This window comes from Caretta caretta, chromosome 22, assembly GCF_965140235.1.
Source record: "Caretta caretta isolate rCarCar2 chromosome 22, rCarCar1.hap1, whole genome shotgun sequence".
NCBI lineage: Eukaryota > Metazoa > Chordata > Testudines > Cheloniidae > Caretta > Caretta caretta.
In genome coordinates, this window is record NC_134227.1 from 10040629 (window position 1) to 10067079 (window position 26451).

General features: G+C 45.6%; 2 protein-coding genes across 8 annotated transcripts in view; one reads left to right on the forward strand and one right to left on the reverse strand.

Annotated features, from left to right (window-relative positions):
* The window catches only part of FLI1 (Fli-1 proto-oncogene, ETS transcription factor), a 115705-nt gene extending 91142 nt beyond the window's left edge, over positions 1–24563 (forward strand). For all 6 annotated transcript variants that reach the window (XM_048827406.2, XM_048827408.2, XM_048827407.2 and 3 more), the window contains 4 exons: positions 17415–17480; positions 18770–18832; positions 20474–20521; positions 21922–24563. In XM_048827406.2, coding sequence (XP_048683363.1) covers positions 17415–17480; positions 18770–18832; positions 20474–20521; positions 21922–22451 — 707 coding nt within the window. In that variant the 3' untranslated portion in view covers positions 22452–24563. The remainder of the gene's footprint in view (positions 1–17414; positions 17481–18769; positions 18833–20473; positions 20522–21921) is intronic.
* The window catches only part of KCNJ1 (potassium inwardly rectifying channel subfamily J member 1), a 62004-nt gene continuing 35990 nt past the window's right edge, over positions 438–26451 (reverse strand). For both annotated transcript variants that reach the window (XR_012665795.1, XR_012665796.1), the window contains exons 2-3: positions 8377–8743; positions 438–4666 (exon numbers count right to left, since the gene is read on the reverse strand). The gene's annotated coding sequence lies outside the window, so the exon portion shown is untranslated. The remainder of the gene's footprint in view (positions 4667–8376; positions 8744–26451) is intronic.

The following is a 26451-nucleotide window of genomic DNA, read 5'->3' on the forward strand; positions in this document are numbered from 1 at the left end:
AACATCCTCATGTTGTCGAATGCGCAATCAGTGGACACATCTGCCTCCACTTTGTCTGTCTGTCCTTACTTCCTTTCTTTCAATCATTATTATAGCTGTTTGTATTCCAGTAGTGCCTAGAGACCCACACCTGCTAGGTGCAGTACAGACACATAATAAGAGACCCCAACAGACAAGACAGACAAAGGGCGGTAGCTAGAAGGGGAAACAGAAGTACAGAGAGAGATGAAGCAACACACACACAACAGGATGGTGCAGAGAACTTGGTACAGAACCAAGATTACCTGTATCCCAGCCCATTACTCGCTTCACTGGGCCACACTGCTTTTGTGTCTGTCATAGCATCATAGAAGAGTCAGAAACAGAAAAGACCCTGTTAGCTTCTCGGGTCAACCCTACTGTATTTTCCTTGTGTGCTTTCTAGGAACCCACATGGATAATGCAAAGGATCTATTTATTCAAGGTCAAATGCAAAACACATATCTGATGCATATTCTTACACAACATTATACAAAGCATATTCAATTCTTGTATCATGTGTCTGTGACCATTGCCCTGTTGACAGTTTGGGCATCCCTTTTAAGGGCTACCTATAACTAAAGCAACCCCTTTGAAGAAGAGCTTTAGCCATTAACTAGCAAACAAGAATAGTCAGTTTTCCATCAGGCTAAATGGACTGGTTGCAGGTGTCCTCTGCCTTAGATCCCTCTCCTAGAAACCACTAAAGTGTCTGTTTAAGCACAGGCTTAAAGTTAAGCGCCTTTCAGAATCAGAGTTTCACATAGCTCAACTTTATACTGTATTGTACTGTAAACTTGGAAGGCAGGTGCTCATGGCATATTCATTTTCTCCTCTGATTATTTTGGCTGTTTTTGCACGCAGCTGCAGGTAGACAGACACTGCTAGCTCTGCTCAGGCTAGCATGCTAAAAATAACAGTGTGGCCACAGTGGCATGGGCAGCAACCTGGGCTAGCCACCTGGGTACAAACCTGCCTAACCGCCTGGGTACACACTTGTGTGGCTAGCCTGAGCCTCGGCTATTTATAGCTCACTAGCTCAAGCAGAATTAACACGTGTCTGTCTGCCCAGCTGCTGCGTAGACATACCCTTAGGGTGTAAAGGACTCTGAACATTGCGTTTCTTTGCTCCTGAACCTCGTAAACTCTCAAATGTGCAGTATTTAGCATCATCGGTACAAATTGTCTTCAGCTGCCTTTGAGAAAGAAATTGCTTTAATGAGACTCATCAGGCGTTTTTGGCTGCAGAGCAATTTTCTGGTAAAGGAAATGAGGTTACTCTCCTTGCTAAATAGAAAGGTTTGGGCCCACCGAGTGCTTTTCAATGGAGGGAAAGTCTGTTTCTTTTTCCATGACTTGACTGTCTGGAGTGCTGGGTAGGATAGTGTAGATATCTGAGACACAAGAGAAGAATCTGGGAGCACATTAACTGTAAACATCCATGGAGACTCTAAACGACTTGGTAGCTCAGTAACTCACTCCTTACAATACTGTACCATTCAAATAGGGTTCTGCAGGGAAATGCAAAGTTTATGCATATATAAGTATGATTTAATCCCCAAGGGCTCAGCCCTACAAAGTGCCCAGCACTCTGGCCCCAATCCAGCAAAGCACTTTAAATGGGTGCTTAATTTTAAGCATATACATATTCCCCCTGAGACCAACGGGACTGTGCTTAAATATATGTGTGAGCCTAAGAGCTGTGCTGCACTGGGACAGAGTGCTCAGCCCCTGGCAGGACTGAGCCCTTTGTTACCACACGTGCAGAAGCACTTTGTGTGGACGTGCGAGATTCCGTGTGTGTGTGCGTGAGTAGTGTTGTCTCGTGCGCACGGGCACACATGTGTGTTAAGGTTTGCTTGTAGGAAGTAGGGTGGGTGTTTGTTGAGTACAGAGGTGATGCATGGGGGGACGTGGGGGCATGTGGCCCCCAGATTTCTGCCAGGGTTTATATGTCCTACACTGAACCCCACTGCATATCACCAGAACCTTTAAATTGTGCCCCCTTCTCCATCAACAGTTACGCATTGGTTTGCTTGTAGAGAGCTGTGGATGTGAAGGTTTGGGTGGGAGGGGCCTGTTTGTGTGTTTGCAGGGTGTGGCAGATTGTGAAACGTCTTGTGTGTGTGTTTTAAAAATCTGGAGGTCTTTCCCCTTCTCCGTCACTGTCTGTCCCATGCCAGCTTCATTCTCCCTTCCTTCCACGCTTATCCCCAACGTACAGCAAATCTGGGTGCCTAAAGTAAGGCTCCTAAATCCATCCATCCAAGTAACCATTACCCTTCATTTTCTCCGAGCAAAAAGAGCTATTATTTTTTGCACAGTGTGCAATCTTATCATCCAGATGCCACTGGAGAAGGTTAGAGGGAAAGCAGATAAGACATGAACTGAAATTTCAAAGGAGCCCTAAATAGCTTCTAGTTAGGTGCCTGAATATGGATTTAGGAACCAGCACCCAGCCTAGAAAATTAGGGCTGATGTGTCTGCTTGAGTTATGTACATCTTTGTGTTTCTATGCAGAGTAGGATTGTGCATTCGTGTGAGCATGCGTGTGCTTGCACGGCGTGCATGGTTGCATGGATGGAGTTATGAATAGGTGAGGTGGGCATGGCTGCACATGTGCAGCAAAAGGCCATTTCACTCTATCAGGTAAGAGCTAGGGCTGGATGGAAATCGGGAGACTGAAAATCCCCCAAATGTAGACATTTTGAAAACATCTTCATTTTTCAATTTTCTAAAAGAACTTGATTTCGAAAAATGTAGGGACTTCATTAACTGAGGATGTTTGGTGTCAAATTTTTCAAAATTTCAGGTTTTTTTCAGATTTGCAGCTAGAAAGTGGGGTGGAGAGGAATAAAAGAAAAAAACGGGACACTGGAAAAATAGCTTTTTTATTTTCAGTTTTCATCAAAAATTTTTTAAAAAGAAATTGAAAATTCTCTGCTGAATTTTTGTGTTCATAAACAAAGCCATTTTTGACAAAGAAAAGCTTTTCATGTGAAAAATATTAGCCAGCTCAAGCGACCAGAGGTTCTTTACTTTTTTTATTATTATTTATTTTTTGTATGTTGGTAACACTCCTTCTTTGTGTGGAAGGTTTTTGGACCACTTTGACTTTTATCCATGTCAGAGAATGTGCAGTGGTAGCTCTGTGCCCTTTTAATTGTCTCTGAGTGTGATGGTTTTTGTTGATGCTGTTTGTTCTCCTGCTGATGAAATACTCCTACTCCATTTTTAGTTCCATTGCACAGGAAAAGAGCAGGGTTAGTGGTTGGGTTTTGTTTTGGGGTTGTTGTTGTTTGCTTTTGTTGTTGTTAGAGAGAGAGAGAGAGAGAGAGAGAGTGTGTGTGTATGCGCGTGCTTATTATGATGATTCTGTGGCCAAATGGGGATTTAGGATTCCAGGAGAGACGGTAGCTAGCGCTCTTGGTTTCTTTTCTTTTTTAAAAAATTGTTTTCCTTTGAAATTCCAGAGTTAGTGTTTTGTCTCCGTTCTCCCTGACCCTCTTCGGAGGCAGCCGTGTGTTTTTTCACCAAAAATACTTGAAACAAAGAATCGTTGTCTGTAAACCGTAGCAGGCAGGAAACCCAACTCACAGGGGATCGCTCTGAGCCAGCGCTGTCCCAGAGCTAGACTCCAGTTCTCTGAATTCAACCTGACAGCTTGTCTGGAGCACTTTCTAAGTAACCATTATCCTTCCTTTTCTCCCAGCAAAAAGAGCTATTATTATTTTTGCCTTGGGTGCGCTGTGTGCAACGTTATCGCACATATGTGTGCGGGTTACACATTTGCTGGGATGCGGTCACAAAAGTGCTTGGAATCGCTCAGGCTGTTTCCCAAGACAAGAGTAAATTTGTTTCTTGATAATGAGGCGAATGGGCAAATGCTGTAAAAGCAGCAGCAGCGTGTGTGTGTGTGTGTGAGTATGTGTGTGTGTGTGTCTGTCTGTCTGTCCCCGCCTTCCTTTTCTCTTCCGTGAGTGTCTGTCTGCTTTCTCTGTGGAGGTGTTTGTGCGTGTCTTTGCAGAATACATATTTGTGGGTGTCTCTATTTCTGTGTGTGTTTCTTTGCATTTTTGATTGTGTATGTTTGGGGCAGTGTGTCTGTATCTGTGCATACACCTGTACGAGTGCGTGCATGTGAGCGCTGGTCTGTGTGTCTGTGGTAGATGTGTATATGGGGGTGTGGGGGTGTTTGTGTGCACACACACATCTATATGTCTTGTGTGTACATACAAACTTACAAAGGCAGTTTTTCTTACAAACCTGAGTTTGGGAGAGATTGTGTTGATAGATATTTTTGCTTCCACTCTGCTCTGTGCACTGGGGGTTCTTTGGCTGATGTCCAAGCAACAAGCAAAACATTTCTCTGTGCTTGCTCCTTTTCTTTGTAATGTGTCATCCTACGCTGTGTGTAGGGTGGCGGCAAATCCAGACAGGAATCAAGAAGTTCCACTGCTCTAAGGCTCTGGGATGTTTTTCTAGGCAAGCTCTCACAACAGGGGGCTGTCGCCAATGGCCCCCAAAAAACCCAGAGCAATTCCGATTCCTGCAGGCAGGGCCATTGCTCTGAGGAAGGGAGCGAAACCCAGGCTCTAGGTTTCCTAGCTCAGAGAGGTTTTAGTTACACGCCCAGTGGAATCAGGTCCTGCAAGGGAAGAGATCAGAGATGAATACAAAGGAGCGACCCACTTCAGAAGAAATCAGAACTGCCCCCAAGCATTTGCCCATTGCTAGAACCTAAACAGAACCTTGCTGAAGGTGTTGAACTGTGTTTTCATTCCAGGCACCTCCTGCTTCCTGGTTCTGGTTGGTTCCAGAAACTGGAAATGGGCTTCAGCTACAATGTTCGAATCCAGAACTAGATCTGGATTAGGATCCAGACTGTGAACACCCAAAGTTTTGGTCTGGGTCACCACCGACACAATGCTGGCTCTTACCTACAGATCCATATGTACCTCTCTGCTAGCCTCATCCACTCATAGAATCATAGAAGATTAGAGTTGGAAGAGACCTCAGGAGGTCATCTAGTCCAACCCCCTGCTCAAAGCAGGACCAACCCCAACTAAATCATCCCAGCCAGGGCTTTGTCAAGCTGGGCCTTAAAAACCTCTAAGGATGGAGATTCCACCACCGCTCTAAGTAACCCATTCTAGTGCTTCACTACCCTCTTGGTGAAATAGTTTTCCCTAATATCTAACCTAGACCTCCCCCACTGCAACTTGAGATCATTGCTTCTTGTTCTGTCATCTGCCACCACTGAGAACAGCCAAGCTCTATCCTCTTTGGAACCCCTTTCAGGTAGTTGAAGGCTGCTATCAAATCCCCCTTCACTCTTCTCTTCTGCAGATTAAATAAGTCCAGTTCCCTCAGCCTCTCCTCATAAGTCATATGCCCCAGCCCCCTAATCATTTTCGTGGCCCTTCGCTGGACTCTCTCCAATTTGTCCACATCCCTTCTGTAGTGGGGGGACCAAAACTGGATGCAATACTCCAGGTGTGGCCTCACCAGTGCCAAATAGAGGGAAATAATCACTTCCCTCGACCTGCTGGCAATGCTCCTACTAATGCAGCCCCATATGCCGTTATCCTTCTTGACAACAGCAGCACACTGTTGACTCATATCCAACTTCTCGTCCACTGGAAACCCCAGGTCCTTTTCTGCAGACCTGCTACTTACCCAGTTGGTCCCCAGCCTGTAGCGGTGCATGGGATTCTTCTGTCCTAAGTGCAGACTTTGCACTTGTCCATGTTGAACCCCCTCAGATTTCTTTTGGCCCAATCCTCCAATTTGTCTAGGTCACTCCAGACCCTATCCCTACTCTCCAGCATATCTACCTCTCCCCTCAGCTTTGTGTCATCTGTGAACTTGCTGAGGGTGCAATGCATCCCATCATCCAGATCATTAATGAAGATGTTGAACAAAACCAGCCCCAGGACCAATCCCTTGAGCACTCCACGTGATACTGGCTGCCAGCTAGACATGGAGCCGTTGATCACTACCCATTGAGCCCAATGATCTACACAGCTTTCTATCCACCTTCTAGTCCATTCATCCAATCCATACTTCTTTAACTTGCTGGCAAGAATACTGTGGGAGACCATATCAAACGCTTTGCTAAAGTCAAGGTATATCATGTCCATTGCTTTCCTCGCATCCACAGAGCCAGTTATCTCATCATAGAAGGCAATCAGGTTGATCAGGCATGACTTGCCCTTGATGAATCCATGTTGACTATTCCTGATCAGCTTCCTCTCTTCCAAGTGCTTCAAAATGAATTCCTTGAGGACCTGCTCCATGATTTTTCCACGGACTGAGGGGAGGCTGGCGGGTCTGTAGTTGCCCGGATTTTCCTTCTTCCCTTTTTAAAAGATGGGCACTATATTTGCCTTTTTCCAATCATCTGGGATCTCCCCCGATTGCTATGAGTTTTCAAAGATAATGGCCAATGGCTCTGCAAGCACATCAACCAACTCTCTCAGCACCCTTGGAGGCATTAGATCTGGACCCAGGGACTTGTGCATGTCCAGCTTTTCTAAATAGTCCTTAACCTGTTCTTTCACCACTGAGGGCTTCTAACCTCCTCCCCATACAGTGCAGTCTGGGAGCTGCATTAGATCCGGACCCAGGGACTTGTGCATGTCCAGCTTTTCTAAATAGTCCTTAACCTGTTCTTTCACCACTGAGGGCTTCTAACCTCCTCCCCATACAGTGCAGTCTGGGAGCTGCATTAGATCCGGACCCAGGGACTTGTGCATGTCCAGCTTTTCTAAATAGTCCTTAACCTGTTCTTTCACCACTGAGGGCTTCTAACCTCCTCCCCATACAGTGCAGTCTGGGAGCTGACCTTGTCTGTAAAGACTGAGGCAAAAAAAGCATTGAATACTTCAGCTTTTTCCACATCGTCTGTCACTAGGTTGCCTCCCCCATTCAGTAAGGGTCCCACACTTTCCCTGACCACCTTCTTGTTGCTAACATACCTGTAGAAACCGTTCTTGTTACCTTTCACATCTCTTGCTAGCTGCAACTCCAAATTGTGCTTTGGCCTTGCTGATTACACCTCTGAATGCTTGAGCAATATCTTTATACTCCTCCCTAGTCATGTGTTCAAGTTTCCACTTCTTGTAAGCTTCCTTTTTGTGTTTAAGCTCACTGAAGATTTCTCTGTTAAGCCAAGCTGGTCGCCTTTCATATTTGCTATTCTTTCTGCACATCAGGATGGTTTATTCCTGTGCCCTCAATAAAACTTCTTTAAAATACAGCCAGCTCTCCTGGACTCCTTTCCCCCTCATATTAGCCTTCCAGGGGATCCTGCCCATTAGTTCCCTGAGGGAGCCAAAGTCTGCTTTTCTGAAGTTCAGGGTCAGTATTCTGCTGCTCTCCTTTCTTCCTTTTGTCAGGATCCTGAACTCGACCATCACATGGTCACTGCTGCCCAGGTTGCCACCCACTTCTACTTCCCCTACCAATTCTTCCCTGTTTGTGAGCAGCGGGTCAAGAGGAGCACAGCCCCAAGTTGGTTGTTCCAGCACTTGCACCAAGAAGTTGTCACCAACACTCTCCAAAATCTTCCTGGATTGTCTGGGCACTGCTGTATTGCTCTCCCAGCAGATGTCAGGATGTTTGAAGTCCCCCATGAGAACCACAGCCTGTGATCTGGAAACTTCTGTTAGTTGTCTGAAGAAAGCCTCATCCACCACATCCTCCTGGTCTAGTGGTCTATAGAAAATGTCCACCACAACACCACTCTTGTTGCTCTCACGGCTAAACTTAATCCAAAGACTTTCAACAGGCTTTTCTCCAGTTTCATGCCGGAGCTCTGAGCAATCATACCTCTCTCTTACATACAGTGCAACTCCTCCACCTTTTCTGCCCTGCCTCTCCTTCCTAAACAGTTTATATCCATCCATGACAGTGCTCCAGTCATGTGAGTTACCCCACGAAGTCTCTGTTATTGCAATCACATCATAGTTCCTTGACTGTGTCAGGACTTCCAGTTCTCCCTGCTTGTTTCCCAGGCATCTTCCGTTCGTGTACAGGCACCTAAGATAACTAGCCGACTGTCCTACTTTCTCAGTATGAATCAGGAGGCCCCCCCCCCGTTACACCCTCCTCCTTGTGTTTCCTCCTGGGATCCCACTTCCCCACTTACCACTGGGCTTAGGTCACCATCCCCCGGCGAACCTAATTGAAAGCCCTCCTCACTAGGTTAACAAGCCTGCCTGCGAAGATGCTCTTTCCTCTCTTCATTAGGTGCATCCCATCTCTTCCTAGCAATCCTTCTTCCTGGAACAACGTCCCATGGTCGAAGAATCCAAAGCCCTCTCTCCAACCCCACCTGCGCAACCACGCATTTACCTCCACAATTCGATGGTCCCGACCTGGGCCTTTTCCTTCAACAGGGAGGATGGACGAGAACATGACTTGCGCCTCAAACTCCTTTATCCTTCTTCCCAAAGCCACATAGTCTGCAGTGACCCGCTCAAGGTCATTCTTGGCAGTATCTTCGGCGCCCAGGTGGAGAAGTAGGAAGGGGTAGCAGTCTGAAAGCTTGATCAGTCTCCCCTAGTTGTACTGAGATGCTAAGCAGAGAGGCAGGATGGCCCAGTGGTTAGCGTGGTAGCCTTGGACTCAGTAGATTGGCATCCTGTGTGTTCTTGGGCAATCTGCTCTGTGCCTCAGTTCCTCATCTGTACAATGGGGATACTAGCACTTACGGTGTTCTCTGAGGATAAATATGTTAAAAGATAGTCAGTGGCTCAGAAACTATTATAACAGGGCCACACAAGTACCTAAAATAGACAGGTTATAGAATTATTTTTAGTGAACTAGCTGCTGCCCCTACTGGATAGAATCAGAATTACTCAACTGTGTGCCTGAGCCCCTATACTGCTCAGTGATTCTCCTTTAGAACAAGTGGTAAGGGGCTGTGCTTTTGAAGCAGGGAGCTCTGCGTTCTGTCCCGGTTGCCACAGTGAAGAGTTCTGTGTGGCCTGGATGGGATAGTGACAGAGGATGTGGGTTGGATACAGCATAAGAGCTAGGTATTTATTATTACTGTTGTTGATGATGATGATGATAATGCCATTATAAGGTGCTGTTAATTTAAATGTAAAGCATGCAGGTGTTTAGGGACAGGCATTACTATAAACAAAATGTTTAACAGAAAGTCATAGTGCAGTGATTAGTTATTGAAAATATAACACCATTAAATAATACATAATAATACAGCTAGAAAATTATAAGGGTTACAGACATTAAGTGCCAGATTTCTAAAGTTTTAGCACCCATGATTGGGACGCCCATGTGGCTCCCATCTAGGCACCTAAATAAAGGCCGGATTTGCAAATGAGTCCACCAGTCAATGTGCGCTCAGCATGCTGAACTCTTTTGAATACAGAGCTCTCTTTAATTCAGCGGCAGAGTAGAAAAGGAGAGAAATAAAGGGGAGTAGGTGGGGCCCAACAGCATGTTTTCAGCAGAGATTGCAAATGAGCTGGAGCGACACGAGGAGAGTGTTCAAGATACCGGGCACTGCGGAGGAGAAGGCTCTTGCACCAGTACTGGGGTGGTAAGGAAGTGAGGAGGCAGAAATGCCTAACTCTCTGCTAAGGGATTGCTCCCAAGTATTGGCAGAGTGGATCAAAGAGAATGTTGGGATTCCATGGGGAGAACCTCACCTGTAGACTAGAAGCTCTCCACGCCCTCCCCTACAAGCATGATCTAAGCATGTGAGTCGAAGGGGAGCTCAGCATGGTGCTACTTTAACCCCTGGAGATGGCAGCATAGGTTTTGTGTGGCATGGGTTGAGAGCCTGTGGCACGCAGCCTTACGGACATGCAGTGCTTGGGCAGAGTCCACAACCAGTTACATTTACTGCCATCGTTTAACATGGTGCATCTAACATTTCAGGGTGGGGGTTGAGGTGCTTTTGGTTTCCCCTGCCGCTCCAGAAACCTACTGTCTACGATTCCTCATGCAAAAGGGTTGCAAAAATACACACACATGCCCTGGGTGTAAACACCAGGGTATTACATGCCACAGAGTGTCAGGGCTGGGAACTCCAGGGCTTGGCCTGCAGTTCCCTGCAACTCTAGATTTTCCTTGCTCCCATGTGCATCCTCTGCTCCAAGGTACCAGAATCATGCCAGCTCCAGACGCCCCTCTTTCATTAGGAGGGAAGCAGTGAGGTCTTGTGCTCTCTGCTCTCTCTTTCAGCTTCTTTTCAGTGGTCATTCAGATGAATCACAAGCCTGCATCCTGCAAAGGATGCCTGGCCCAGCTTTTCCATTTAGAGCCAATAATCTAAATTCCAGCTACCCAGCCAGGATCTGTCTTCCTACTGAGGCCAAAGGACCCACTGCAAAAACCAGTGTGTGTTCCACACGAAGAATCCCACAGGCTGTTTCAGGTTCTCAGCCCTCTTCTCCTTCCGTTGATTTGCATCAGAGGGGTTTGTAAGGCTGGATACGGGCCAGGCTTGGGTTCTCCAGGACCCAGTTGAAAGTCAGATGTACAAGGTCCACCCCATTGTGGCCTGCTCTGAGGGCAGGTTGGGTGAGAGTGTAGGGGGAATGCTGGATTCCTAGTGCCTTAGATGCCTCAGTTTCCCCCTCTGTAAAATGGAGATAATTTCACTGACCTGCTTTGTAAAGCTCCACAGATAAAAAGATCTGTGTAAGAGTGAGGTGTTGCTATGCTGTAGCTGTATAAATAGGATAGACTAAGCCAAAGGCCACCAATAGACAGGGCTGGTAATGGAGGCAGTGTCATCTAGTGGCTAGGACAATGGGCTAGGACTCAGGAGACATGCGCTCTAGCCCTGGCTCTGACCCTGCCCAAGTGGCTTTACCTCTGTTTCTGCTTCTAGCCTTTGTCTGTCTGGTTTGTTTAAATTGTGAGTTCTTTGGGGCTGGGATTGTCTGTTACTGGGTGTTTGTACAGAACCTGGTACATAGGGGCCCTTCAGTGCTACTGTAATTACATGCTGAGCGGGTGTTCCTTGGGAACACGCTGAGTGGGAAGGAGCCCTGTCTCAGAAGCTAGCGGCTGCCAGTGATAAATGGGGTGTGGTTCTGCTGTTTAACGGGGCTCATGCAAGTGCCATGACTCCAGGGACTCAGCCTGGCGATGCTAACCCACCAAGAAGCAGATTGCAAGGTTGTGCAAAGTGGCTTGATCCTGCAAGGTGCTGCGTACCTCCTGGGAGGTTCTGAGCACCCTCAACACTCACGGAAAGGCCCACAACTGCAGGATGGTGGGAGACATTCTGGTGCCTCCTGGGGCTGTTCCTTTAATCTCCTCCAAATGCTCCATGCACAGCGAGGGAAGGTTAGCAAAAGAGGCATGTTGGGAATGGGATTAGCTGTTTGGACACCGCAGCATTAAACAATACTTTGAAATCCCAGGACCCTGAACCACTTGGGCACCCAGGGCAGAGCCCCACTGATCCGTACATTAATCCAGTCCTGATACTGCCAACTCATTTGGCATCAGAAGGCCATGGTTCAGACCCATTATTTCACAATCGAGGCTTCTTGCCTAGCATCCCCAATCCAGAATGTAAAGCAGTTGGGCTGTGCTTGGCTGGGAGACCTCCGGCCCTGCCGCAGGTGGGGTCATGGACTGGTAGGTGGCGCTCTCCTCTGCTGAGTCAGTACTGCCCCAGAAGACACACAGACAGATATTTTCTGGAGTGTCTTGGCACCTCTCTCCTGTGGATTTCACTGGGAGTTAGGCACCTAGGTGCCCTGTAAACAAAACCCTGGCACCTATCTGCATCTTTAGGCACCTAAATCCCTTTAAAAACCTGACCTCAAGTCCCCTGGGATCCAGCTGGAGGGAAGGTGCCCTAGAAAGATGAGATTGTTATCACAAGCCACTGCAAATGTGACCCAGCCAGCGCCGTGTCCAGCGAAATCAAAAGGCCTTGCCGAAAGAGGCCCACTGCCCGTGCTTCCCCCCGAGTGTTTGTGAGGGCGACGCTGACTAACAAGTCTGCTCCCCTGACTCTGGTTTGATGGAGTAAGCTTCTAAGGAGGCAGCGGGATACAGGAGCTGTCAGCACTCACTGAGCAGCTGGGGAAGCCAAGGGACTGTGAGCTCCATTGTTCAGTGGGAACACCGGCCCCCAACGGCACCCTCAGCCTTTCAGATTCGAAAAACATCGCTTTTTCCTTTTTAAAGCTTTCTTTTTTTTTTTCTGGGGGATTTATTATCCAATCTTTAATATCCTGAACAGGGCCTTCCTGATACCACGTTCTCTCAGCTGGCGTGCAGACTTCAGAGGCTGGTGGGAGTACAGGAAGGGATCCCGAGCTGTGCACATTTGATCAGGGATTTTTTTACTCAGGGGAGGGAAAGGAGCATCTGTGAACCCCACCCCTGTGCCAGAAGCCCCGCACAGGATAACTCTGCTGAGCACTAAGGGCATGACCTTGCACCAGTGAAGCCGGTTGGAAGTTTGTTGTTGACTTCGGCGTGTGCAGGATCTGAAGCTCTGAGATCTGGGTGGGGAGAAGGGTCAGAGGAGGTGGGCACAAGGTCCTGCTTCAACTGTGCTCTCATCCTAGAAACCACTACCAGAGCTCACCTCCCTGGCACAGCAGGGCAGTAGACTTAGGGCCTCCTTGACTTCAACGAGAGGATGAGCCAGGCCTTCCCACTGCTTATTGCAAGCCTTAAGGGCTTGATTCGCCACCGCGTTATTTCAGTTTTACATCAGTGTAGCTCCATGGAAATTGCTGGTCTTCAGCCTGAAGTAACCCAGCAGGGAATCAGGAATTCCATCAGGGGCCCTATCCTACCAAGTCCTACGTGCTATTGGCTTTCACTACAGTCAGGAGGAGGTCGATGGGGAGGGATTTAGGGTGAAAGGTTGTAGCAGAGGGCTCAGAACCACTTTCAGGATTCTGATTCTACCACTGTGTGACTTTGGGTAAGTCAGGTCACCCCATGCCTCAGTTTACCCCACCCATATAATAGCACCTGGAGAGGTGCATTTATAAATGTGAATAAATAAAATGACACTAATGATTCCTCACCTCCTTCCAAAGCATGTCGCAAGCATGAACGTTTGCAAAGCTGTTAGATCCTCAGTTGAAAGGTACTATGAAAGTGCAAAGTGTTATTAATATCCCATACCTTGCCTCTAATAGAGTCTGCATTCATTCTGGGGAATTTCTGGATATAAACCAGACAGCTGCAGAATGACATTTCTTGAAAACATCTATGATTTATTTTGTGCTCTTTAATTCCATTTTGTATTGAATACACGTTTGTCACAGGGCCGCTGTTCAAATGGGCCTTTTAAGTCTAAAACAGACCTAGGGCAGGCGTAATTTACTTCAGCTGGCGTAAACCTGCCTTGCTTAGTTGAAGTCAGTTGCTGATTTACACCAGAAGGGGACCTGGCCTCATATTTTTAAATTGAAACTCTGTAACTTGGAGCGTTTGAGTGTGAAAATTGAGCCACTTTACGACAGATAACGACTCTCTGCATAACTAACCGTCTGGCCAGAGTTCTGTAGAATCTCTTTGAGCCACTGGGCGTCAGATCCTGGGAACAATATTGTTTTTGCAGAAACCCGAGTCTCTGGATGGATTCCCTGGCTCTGCCTTTTCCATTTTGTTTTGAACACGTTCAGCTTTAGAGTCTGGGACTAGAAGCTGGCCGGGCTGCTGTGGTTCGTTCACGTTGCACAACTTTTTGTGAAGAAGAAAAAAAAAAAAAAAAACGTTGGCAGATTTGATTGTTTTGTTTTTTGAGAGAGGTGGAAACTTGCACTGCTTGAGAGAGAGCACGAGTGAGCTGTTTTCCACAGCAAAACGTGCATGACTGGCTGCTGTTCTTAATCCTTCTCACCCGTTGTGCCATACAATGGAGGAACTATTTATTAACCTTATTCAGCCCCCTTCCCAAAAGTACTGAAGGGGCTTATGAAGTATTAATCCTCACAACCCACCTCAAGAGGTAGAGAAGTATCTTATACCCATCTTGTAGATGGGGAACTGAGACAAAGGGAAACTAAGTAACTTACCCAAAGTCACACAGGAGGAGAGGGGGGGAATTGAACTGGGTTTTCTGACTGCTACTGTAAACATAATACTGCTCTTGCACTCCCAAGTCAGCTGCCTTGAAAGAAGGGTGCAAAGAAACCAGCGCAGGGAGCTTTAAAATGATTAATGACTTTAATGTCATTTTGGGCAATCTCCACCCAAGGGCAGATCCTCAGCAGGTGTAAATCAGCCGCATTCGGTTGAAGTCAATGCAGCTATGCCGATTTACACCTGCTGAGAATCTGGCCCTCTGTGTCTTGATCCAGTATTTTTGATCACAAGAGTGAGCACTGATTTGCAGTTAAAGCACCGGAATGGCAAGCAGGAGATGTGGGCTACACTCTGGCTCTACATGACCCTGGGTAAGTCACATTGCTGCTCCATGCCTCAGTTTCCCCCTCTGTAAAATGTGGCTAATTATTCAGACCACCGCTATGGAATGCCTGCGATCTTTAGATGCAAAATGTTCTACTGTTATCTTTTCTTTTTTGTTGTGTTGATTCATTGTGGGTCAGCCAGTCATGTCATGTGCATTGGCAAGGTTCTGCTTTCTGCCCCTAACCCAATCTAGAAATGATGCCATCGCTCACGGGATCTGAAGGTGGCAAGTTGTGAGTTGAATCAGAAAAATTGAAAGAAACTTAAAACTTCTCTGGTCGCATCTCAGAAACAACCCCCTTCCTTCTTTAACCGGAGCTGGGTCCACCCACTGCAGTGCCACTCTGCCGTCTTCCTGTCGCAGTTTTAGTGGGGCTCCCGGGCCTTAGCTTGTTGGCAAATGATGCCAAAAGCGTAGAATTAATATGCAGTTTTATGTACCTGCCAAGGATTATCAAAGGGGAGGAATGAAAGTGACTGGCTGGCTGCCAAGGATGGGGAAGAAGAAGCCATTTGGTTACAAGGGGAATGGGCTACAATTTAAGCCTTGTCTATTGTGCTCTGATTTCAACCACTACCATAGTGACACTGGTGCAAGCCCCAAGTGTAGACAGCACAAGACGCAATTTCCACCAATGGTTTCAAGCAGGGGAAAACTCCACTGGTGCATATATAGCAGCCTTGCTTCTTTACACCAACGGCTCTTAGCCGGGCAGAAAGGTTCACTTAGCAAAACGAGTCCCCAGCCCTGCCGCTGGACGAGCAAGAAACCCAGACTGGCCTCTGCCATTGAGAGATGTCTTGTCGGATTCTTAATACACAGTGGGTTGTTTTTAAGTCTGACCTATTTGCAGCAGGGATTGTGGTTTCTATTACAAACAACAGTAAAATAAAAATAAAAACGGACAAGTTAAATGAGCTCCTTTCCCCCCTTTTCTCTCTCTTCCCTTCCTCTCCCACACCCCCCCCCACGCTCCCTCTTTCTTTTTTTCGTTTCATGCCAATAACTAATTTAAAAAACTGAAGAGGCTTTTGCAGAGCCAGATGGACTGGGCGAGTGCACATGGATTTTTCCACAAGGAGATTCGCTCTAGTCTCCTTGCTCGTCTCCAGCCCCAAACCATGAGAATGGACAAGGGCATCAGCAGCGCCATCTCCTGGCTCTTATTTTCTCCAGGGGTCATGGAAGGAGTTTGGGGGCAGCAGTTCGTTTGCTGAGGTGCTTTCTGATGAGGGTGGTTGTTATTTTGAACGTTGGGTGTTAGCCTGGTTTTTATGGTTTCTTTGCGATCCACGAGGAGACTTTGGAATCCTTTTTGGTTTAAAGCCCTGGCTTGGTTCATGTTGAATAACCTACTGGCTCATCCCTTCACTACCTCTCAGTCTGGTCCTTGCGTGGTTTTTCTGTCCAGCCTCTCCAGGATGAGAGTGAGAAGACGGGCTGGGGAAAACGTGGATTGTGAACTGTTCAGCAATAAACAATAAAAAAACTAGGGATTTAAAATGCAGGATTCTGATGACACATCTTTGCCCAAAGCCAATCCTCACTCACCATTGTTGCTTTCTGGGAAATCAGAGCCCATTGTTTCCCCCACTTTCTCTAACACAGTGCTTTTCTGCATCCCTCCAGGGCCCCTTCAATGTCCTTGGAAGGTTTCCTGCAGCTTCCAAATCAATCATGGGCCAGCTCCTCACTTGATGTCAATCGGCATGGAGCTTCGCTGATTGACACCTGCTGGGGATCTGGACCCATAACTCAAGGCTGCCCATGATCCGCAGAGGTCAGAGACAGAAGAGACTTGCTGTGGTCACCAGTCAGTGTTTAGCAAGGTTCTTTCTTCTAAGTGTGAGGAAATCACTGTGGCATCGCAGATACTCCATGCAGTAATAAGTGCTGGGAAATGTTGACTCTTTAATGGCAGTGACTCTACCAAGTCATCTAGTACATCTCCCTGCAGAGACCTAGATTTTCCGAAGCTTTACCCAGGCCAGCTGTTAAAGTGCATGGGCTTCCACCCTTCCCCTTAGGAGCCCAGTACATCTCCCCATCAGGATGTTTTTCATGATCTCCATTGTGAACTTTCCTTTCTATCCAGTCTCTCCTAGACCATGAACAGTTCCTCTGTTTCCTGGATATTTACCAGCTCTTAAGGCAGGCTCCTTGGGATCCATACCCCACAATCACAGGGGGGCCAGAAGAAGCAGCGAGGCAGAGAAGCAGGTGGTTGTGCAAGGCACACCTGATTGCTGCCTCGCAATGGGCCAGGAGGATGAGCAAGGGCTCTGAAGTGGAAAGAAGGCACAGATATTTGGGAGGGTGGGGGGCAGCTGAGAGGCAGATTTTGACTAGATGGGAACTCAAATTTTGTTGGGTTCAGTTTACATTTAGCCTCAGTCCACCCCATCTATTCCCATGGGACCAGATGGTGCCTGACAGTAGATGGGTGTACAAAACAGGGTGGAGGGCACTAAGCGTTCTTGTTTTCCTCCCTGCCTTCCATCACCAACTTGTGCCCCATGCAGGAGTCAAGCACAGGCCCAGTCTATGCTACCACCACCTGTGCAGGGAGGAGATGGAGGCCCAAGCCTTACCCCTGCTCCCACCCTCTGCCAGCCACTCCCTGAACAAAGTCTCCCAAAGCTCCACTTGTCCCATGCCATGTCTTATTTTTTAACATTCATATTTTGGCAGTGCCTACAGATCAGACAGGTCAGAGTCCCATTGTGCCAGGCACTGTACAGACAGATCAAAAAATGACAGGCCCTGCCCCAAGGCCCTTGCACTATAATGTACAATACATAACAGATGGCTGAAACGCATATATAACTCAGGGCATGGAGACAAAGTAACTATAGCGTGTGTGAAATTTCTTAAGCAATAATCACAACTAGCCACCTCTCTAGCCTTCCTTGGACAGTCTGGACTCACCTCCTCCTTCCCTCTTGTCGTTTGTCATTAGATCCCTCCTACGATGCGGTCAGGAGAGCCGGATGGGGCAATAACATGAACTCCAGCCTCACCAAAAGTAAGTAGCCATGTTGGGGGTGGCAAATTCTGAGGCAGAGGATCAAAACATGGTCATGAGTTGGGCTAGGTTTGGTTTGCTTGTTGTGCAGGCATCAGAATGACTGAGGATCCAGGCCTTATTAACTTCCAGTCTCTTGTGAGACTTAATTCATTAGAGCCATCCTTACCTTGGGCCAGATTCTGATACCATTAATCATGATGAATAACGCCGTACTCCAATCCCTTACTACTGTTCAAAGGAGAAAGGTGCCACTCAGCATGAGAAAGCATAGCAGATTCTGGCCCTTAATATTTGTAAAGCACATTGAAGTCATCATATTGAAAATCCTATAGATATGCAAATTATTCTAGTTGTTAATTATTTTCATAATGCAGATAATTTTGCAATACTATGGGGTGGGGCCAGATTTCCTGCTGCCCCCAAATGGTAGGTTTATGCCCTGAAGGAGGAGGATTGCTAGCTCATGGAATTTTTATCTCAGCTAGTATAACTGGCTGTCACTGGGGCATATTCTGTTCTTCTTTCACTGGTGTCACATGTCCTGGGGTCACAAGTTGTCCGTGAGCAAGATACGACTCAGCTGGGGTAAGGCTGGCAGCATTTGGCTCTAAATCAGTACTTTCTGTTTAGGAGCTTTATGGAAAATGCTCAGTCCGAATGGGAAGGCCATCCTTTGGTTTATAGCATTCTCTCTGTTATCAGTGATAATCTGAATGGATGGAGCAGATGCTAGGGCTAAGGTTGAACTGATTTGTAGTGCTGGCCGGGAATTTTTTGACCAAAACCATTTTTTTAAATCAGAAAATGTTGATTTGCCAAAACCAAAATTGTTGATGGGAAAGACTCATCTAGCAAATTTCCTGTTTCAAAAAACATTCCAGAAAAAAGTTGAGAAATTGTTGACATCCTGTTTTGCCCTTTTCGAAACAAAAAATTCCATTTTTCAATTTGAAGCAAATGTTTGTTTCGAAATTTAGGTTAACTGAGAGTAAAAAAGAATTTCAAAAAGTCAAAATGATCAAAATGAAGCATTTAGTTTGACCTGATTCAAAATTCTTTAAAATTTTTCCATTGATGAAAATTGTGATTTTGACTTTTCATTCCTGTTCAGGGTAATAAATATGTAGGAAAACTCAGTAATTCCCATATGACCACAAAACTGTTTCCTGCCCATCTCCACTCGCTTGGCCATGTTAATGTATACATTGCATCCATCTTGTTCCCTAAATTGTTCCCTCTCGTCTGCTTGCAGTACATCTACGATCTCACTTTTCCTGTTATTACAGGTCCCCCGGTTGCAGGGACTCAAACTGTGAATAAGAATACAGAACAGCAACGGCCGCAACCAGGTAAATGTGTCCAGTGTGTGCTCGGCTGCATCCCATAAATAACTGAATTTCCCAACCTGTTATTGTAACGTTTCAGGCTGGGACAGTCTTAGGCTCAAGTTAAGTGGGCTCAAACACTTATAATACTTGGTCAGCTCTGTTCATCCAACAAGGCTTATCCAAAACTACTTTCTTCTGGCTGCTTATGGATCCTCCTACCCCCATTTAAAAGAGATATCCCTGTATCAGCTTTGTCATGTGCAGGGTCCAAAATCCTTAGTGTCAGCTGCTTTGGTGTCTCCTTTGACATCCCACAGCAGGCAGTGTAAAGGATTCTGAAGCAACTAGTCAATGGAGCTGCTTCTGCCAAAATGGTGAAGGGTCTATGGGCTGGATTCTAACCTCCCTTACACCCAGTGGTGAGCTGGAGCCGGTTCGCACTGGTTCGCGCAAACCAGTTGTTAAATTTTGAAGCCAGTTTAGAGCTGGTTGTTAAAGGGGTGGGCAAACTGTGGCCCATGGGACTGTCCTTTCCATCCCACCTGAGCTCTGAGCTGGGGAAGTTCCCCTGAGAATTTTTACTCACCCAGCGGTACTCCGGGCCTTCGGCGGTACTTCGGCAGCAGGTCCTTCAGTGCCACCGAAGACCCGGGAGCGACTGAAGGACGTGCTGCCAAAGCGCCGCCGAAGACCCGGAGCGACTGCAGGAACCGGTTCTTCAGCTTCTGGCAGCTCATCACTGCTTACACCAATATAAAATGGGAGCATCTCCAACAAAGTTGACAGAGGTACACCACTATCAAAGCACCATAAATAAGAGAATCAAGTCCTGTCAGGCTCCAAGCAGTGATACTTCTTGCTTGGGTTTCCCAATGGGTTGGGTTTCCCAACTAAATGATGCCTTCTCAGTGTTCTGCACAAATGCTTTGTAGCTTTCTTTGTTAAGGTATAAATTCAGCCATGAGCCAACACCAAAATCCAAGGGACAATGAAAGGAAGTAGAGAGATTACAACAGTGGGGCCCCTGGAAAAGGGAGGAGATTCATTCCTAATAAATGCATGATGGAATTTCTAAAAAGCATTCAGCATGAGCCTCATTCTGCTTCCGTTAGCATCAGCAGTAAAACACCCATTGACTTTAGTCAGAGCTGAGTTGGACCAATCTTCCATTGACTTCATTGGGAGCAGATCTGAGCCAACAGGGAGTGTTTTTGAAAAATCCCACCTGCACACAAGAGGAAATAATCAGCCCGACTAGAAAATGAGGCAGACTTAAGCAAGTGGCCCAACTGCTCACATTAAAGCAAATGTATTTGCTCAGATCCCATCGTGTTGTGCTGGCCTGACGTTATGTTTTCAAGCAGCCAACTGCTGTGGCTGGTGCTGTGGCACGTGTCCAGTGGGGATTTTGATCTTAAAAAGTGGGACACTCTATGAAAAGAGTGCAGCAGCCCCTACGTTATTTAATCCTCCCTAAATAATGTGCGTCTGTTCATTAAACAACATAAGAGGCCAATGGGACTGATTTGTAGGAGGGGAGTGGCAATGTAAAAAAGGAAGGAAAATGGACATCTGGATCATTCTGGTTAAGAAAAATAGAGAAGTACTTTGTTTCTTTTTGTGCAGTAGAGTAAAAAATAGATTTCTTGTCTCTTTGTTTAGATCCCTATCAAATTCTGGGACCCACCAGCAGCCGCCTAGCCAACCCAGGTGAGTTCAGTTGGGGACACCAGACCACGATCTTAAAGGCAAATTCCAGCTCCTGTTTAAAGGGCCAACTCTCTCATGAGCCACTGCTCCAGACTGGGCTGGAATCGTAGCTTTTGTCCCTCTGCTGCTTGTGTAGAGTATATGGGCCATTGGACTGCATAGGAGTGGATCCCACATCTGCCCTTACCACTTCCCTCTGTGCTGGTCATGGCAGCTGGTGTGGAGAATTTCTTCCTGATCCTCCACATGGCTGTTCTATTGGTAGCTTCCATGTGCAGCCCCCATCATGGGTCTTAAATAGTAAGAAGGCTCTTGAGCTGACTGTCTTCCCCAGGAGTGACGTTTCACTATTATAAGGCAAGGGTGGGCAAATGATATAGTACAAGGACTATGCAAGAGTAAAACTAGGTGGATAGCTCCAAATAGTCTTTGTTTGAATACAAACAATGAAGTCACTTCTTCGGTATTGGTCACCGCATGAACTTGCTCACCACAAGCATTTTACCCCTCCCCCTCAAAGCAGCTAACCAGATTTGAACCCATAAACTTTACTACTACACCACAGAGTAGAAGACCTAAATCGCTTAAAGCTCTTAGCTAGCCTCTGGTGACACCCTTTGCAGGCTTGCTATGTTTACACAATGACCCCCTGATCAAGTCATCTACAGACCTCTGGTAATAAGAGCAAGAGCATGAGCATCTCTTGCTTGAGCTAACGGACAAGGTCGATTAGCATCGAGGCTGTTGCAATCTTGTAACCTCTTTACATGGCCCAGCCACAAGAGGGGGACAAAGACCCACCTTGGCATTAATGTGGGTTACATTTGCACAAGCACGTGTTCTGTTCGCAGAGGGATAAGGTGTTGAATGCTCATGCAAAAATGGATTCTCATGAGCCTCCTTACAGGAAGTGTTAGTACGGCCATCTTGAAAGAGTCTAGGAGTTCTCCAGTTTGAGAGAAGAAATCATATTGTGATTTAGGTGATCAGCCACAAGGCCGCACATGGCAAATTATGAACTGCAGGTATTTTCAGCAATAGTTATGAAAATAGTTAGTGAGCAAAGCGAGGTTGAAATATGTTTATGTCAGCCATTCAGTGAATAATTCTGAATAATGACCATGTTCATAAAAAGCCCATTTATGAATGCTTTGTAGATTTGTCGATTTTAATGCCAGAGGGGACCACTCTGATCAGCTATTCTGACCTCAAACGGAAGAAGAGACTGAGTGACTTGCTTTCTGGGAATAGGTGGGCCAGCCCTCCACAAGAGTTTGTAAGGCTTGAAGGAAACTTTCCCATCAAAGATTGAGATAGTCCCTCTGTTTCCTGGCTTTGTCTTTTCATTTAAGCAGGAAATGGAATGTCATTTCCTTTTCTCTTTGGCTCACTTCATGCAGGGAGCGGGCAGATCCAGCTGTGGCAGTTCCTCCTTGAATTGCTCTCGGACAGTTCCAATGCCAACTGCATCACGTGGGAGGGGACCAATGGGGAGTTCAAGATGACAGACCCCGACGAGGTGGCCAGGCGCTGGGGAGAGCGCAAGAGCAAGCCCAACATGAATTATGACAAGCTGAGCCGAGCCCTCCGATACTACTATGATAAGAACATTATGACCAAAGTGCATGGCAAAAGGTATGCCTACAAATTTGACTTTCATGGCATTGCCCAGGCTCTCCAGCCTCATCCAACTGAGTCTTCAATGTACAAGTATCCATCAGATCTTTCCTATATGCCTTCTTACCATGCCCACCAACAGAAGGTGAACTTTGTGCCCCCCCATGCTTCCTCCATGCCTGTCACATCATCCAGTTTCTTCGGAGCAGCAGCATCCTATTGGACCTCCCCTACGGGCAGCATCTACCCAAACCCCAATGTCCCACGTCATCCCAACACTCATGTACCATCGCACTTGGGCAGCTACTACTAGATGTTTTGTACCTTCAGTGGCCTTTATCAATCTGGTTGGATGCTCTCTTTACTTCTGGGATTTTCTGGACCATTTTTGGGTATTTTGTGGCCATTGTTGGGTGGGGGGAATTAAAAACTGGATATTAGTTATTCTTGGATCAAACCTTCTCTTTTTTTTTTTTTTTGTAATTTTGCCTCTTCTATCTTGAACTCAGAGATGGATACCTCTGCAGGCCAGTACTCTGTGTTTTTATTTTGGTTCTAAGACTTATGTCCTCTGTAGAAATTGTCCGTGAAGATTGCTCACCACAACCTGGAATGATTATCAGCATTTGAATTTTTACAAGACAAGAGAAAAAAATTTTTAGCAGTCCGAAGACTCTTAACAAGACATAGATCCAGCCGTGGGTCTTAGAAGAATGCTATGTTTGTTTAACGGGGACTTAGGATGACATGTGTGTTTTTGGTGGGAGGGTTTCCGGTTTCGGGGAGGGGATGGAAGAGTCAGATATTATGTTGTGAGGACCTGGGGCTGCAGAGGATGGCAACTGGAATTTTAGCTTTAATTAAGGCCAATGAGGTTTTTCACCCAACTGGAAATTTTATATATATAAAGAAGTAAAGGGCATTGAAGGAACCTTTCTAGAGTGTGCAACTTGTGTTGGACTGTATATTAACTCCAGAAACATCTGAGACCAGAACAAAAGAAAGTAACCTAACATCAAGCACAGACATTCCTTGAGAGCAAAGATGAAATAAACGACAGCAGATCCTGGAGAGCTCTGCCAAAGCTTTCGGGATCGCTAAGCGCTACCGATTCACGAACGCTGTGCGTTTGTCAGACCGTCATTCTAAGGGTCAGCTAATCAGAAGGCTACTTACTGTATAAGTTATGCAGAGTTATTTTTCCCTATATCTCACAATATTAAAAGAAAGATGAAATAAAACGAGTTGACCTCAGTCACAAATGCAGGTTATTTTTACTATCAGATCAGTTGTTCGTGGGTTTTTATGTTGTTGTTTGTCTTGTTTTTTTGTTTGGTTTTTTTTAAATGTAATTTGTACATCTTTTCAATCTGTACATTTGGGCTGTAGCTTTGTACTTTTTGCTAAAAAAATTAAAATGAAAAAAAGATACATGTAACGTATCTGGTGGGAATAGAGCCCTGATCCCACAACTGGATCCTGGCAGATTTCTTTCCTATACTAGTGTGGAACACATCGGAGCTCACTGGGAGTGTCTAAAGCACAGGGTTTGTGCTCCTGTTTTCGCTTGAATTCGTTGATTCCTAATTAACTCAAAAGTCAGCCAACATGTTTGTATTCAAGCTAGTTGAAAAAATGCATCAACGTTTTCCAAATTTTTCACAACAATTTTCCATCAAAATGGAGTTTTTCAAACATTTTTATAATTCTATCAAGCTGGATGGAAATCAGCAAACATTCCTCCCCCACACAAAAAAATGTGTGAAAAGCTTTTGCAGAACATTTTCATCACCATTTCAAACATTTCAAAATTTTCATCTACCTCTAATTTGCGAAGCTAGACTTGATGATCCAGGAATGTTCATTTAAGGACAGAAACATGAAGGTCTTGGAACAAATGTTTATAGAGGTCTTAGACTGGTATTTGCAAGCTTATTAGCTAATTTGGAATTAACTGGCAATCATTTAACAGGAGCAAAAATATCTAGTGTAGACATAACCTCTGAATGTCTGTGTCAGTGCAAGGTTTAGTCCACGTGTATTTGCTTGCAGAATTGGGACCTTAAAACAGAACATTATAGTTTGGTCGTAACTTTAAACAGAAGCACTGATGCCATTATTTAACAAAAGGGGAAAAAGAGATCAAGCTAACCAGTTTAGGTATTAGTGCTTTTGGAATGTTATAGGTAACATTACTGCAATAATCGCAAAAAAATTAAAAATTATTAAAAAAATTTCCCCATGGAAATGGGCTTTTGCTACTATATATATGCAATGTATTTTGGATATTAAAATATATATAATTTTGCAAGTAATCTTTGTGTGTTTTTTAAAAAATTTGTATTAAATGTTATGCTGACAACTGTTGTATGAGGATTATGATGTAAAAAAATTTGAGAAAATAAATGGGTGTTTTCTTCTCTAAGACATTATATTGTTACACTTTTTTCCCCAAGCTCACAGCAAAACCATAAACTTTCAGTCTAAACTATATTTATTTTCAATTCAGAGAAAGAAACTAAGAGCAAACTAAATAATACTTACACTTTGTATACCACTATTCATCAATAGATTTCAAAGTGCTTGACAAAAGAGGCAAGTATCATTCATTATCACCATCTTACAAATAGGGAGACTGAGGTACAGGAAAGTGCAGTGACTTGCCCAATGTTACCCAGCAGGCCAGCAGAAGAACTCAGGTGTCCTGAGTTCAAGTCCAGTGCTTCCATCACTAGAACACACTTCTCTAATGGCTTCCCTATTGGTTTAGTCTATGCTGGTTCCCTGCGTTACAGTCGTAATTGAGGGTATAGACTTACCTCTGATTATCCAACCTTTGGGGGGTTTTAACAAATTATTAATGGAGAATCTCAATGTATTTCCCCCCTCCACACACAACCCGTCGCAAGCAAGTCTCCTGTCCAATAATCTTAACGTGCTTGATTAATGAAGCTTCACTCTGAACAGTGACTCTAAAAATGGCACCTTCTTACCCAACAGATCTGTTCCCTGGGTGTATTCCACTGGACCTGCTGATTTTAGTTACAAACGTAAGTGTTTCCTTGTTTAACTGTTTGTTAAACACAGCTATGGTAGAGCGAGCTATGGTCTATTCTGGCTGTGCCCCACCAATGAATTGCTAAGTTGTTTCCAGAGGCATTCGTGTGCTTTCACAGGTGTCAGTGTTGGCAAAATGTGAAGACCACGAGTTTGCACACATGTAATTTGGGGCATAATCGCAGAGCAGTAAGGGTATACAGGTGCCACCGAGAGCAAAATTTGCCCTGCAGAATCCTTGGCCAAGATGTTCAAAAGTGAGTCGTGACTTGGGGAACGTCAGTTTTCATCTTAAACCTTCTGAAATGGAGGTGTCTCAAGTTGGCCACTGCAAAATGGAACCACTTCAGATCATTGGTCAGGTTCCAAAATCTTGGAATTGATAACTAGAGATGCCGTACAAGTCACTAGCGGCTCACCTTGACCCCCAGGCTGAGTTTGCAGGATTGAAGTTCTGAGGGAAACCCATTTTTTTAATGGGTAAACAGAGCACATTTGCACTAGGAGGGATTGAGAGAATATAAACATGGAGTCTAATGGCACTAATTCTACACAGTTGCTTTTCTGAGGAGAAAAGAGCAGATGGGAGCTGAGGTATAACAGGCTTATGTCAGAAAGTTTTATAAAAAGGATGGTTTACAACTCGTGAATGAGAGTTTTTTGTGTGGACAGGGCAGCAGGGAAATGATTTGCTCTGCATTAATGTTCAGAATTCAAAGCTAATTGGTGAAATCCCGTCTACACTGAGGCCCATGGGAGTTTTGCCATTGACTGAAACAGAGCCAAGATTTTTACCCACTGGGTCTATACCAAAAATAGCTAGGCTCAAATAGTGTTAAGAGTCTGACTTCAGTGGACGTATGAAGCCCTGTACCCTGAAGCCACAGGGAAAAAAGTGCTCACTAGTGACACTTGTTGGTGACTACAGAAAAGAGCAGCCCTGAGCTGCTTGAGAATACCAGAGGGGCAGAGGGTCCCTTGGGGATGGAGCTCTCTGCTGACAGCTGTTGGTGAGCAAGGGATTGAGTGGGCCAGGCCTCATTTGCATTTCAGTTATGTGACAATTTGGGACCTTTTGGCATGTAGAGTTTGGAGTCAATAAAATACTCTTGTCCCAGTTGGGAAATGAAGGAGAAAAGATCTGCACCATATAGGCCGGGGGCGAAGGGTCACCTAGTAATGAGGCACAGTTGAGTAAGGAAGCTTAGGCAGCCCTGGGGAGAGATGGATGACCTTCCAGTTTTTGTGAGGAGTGT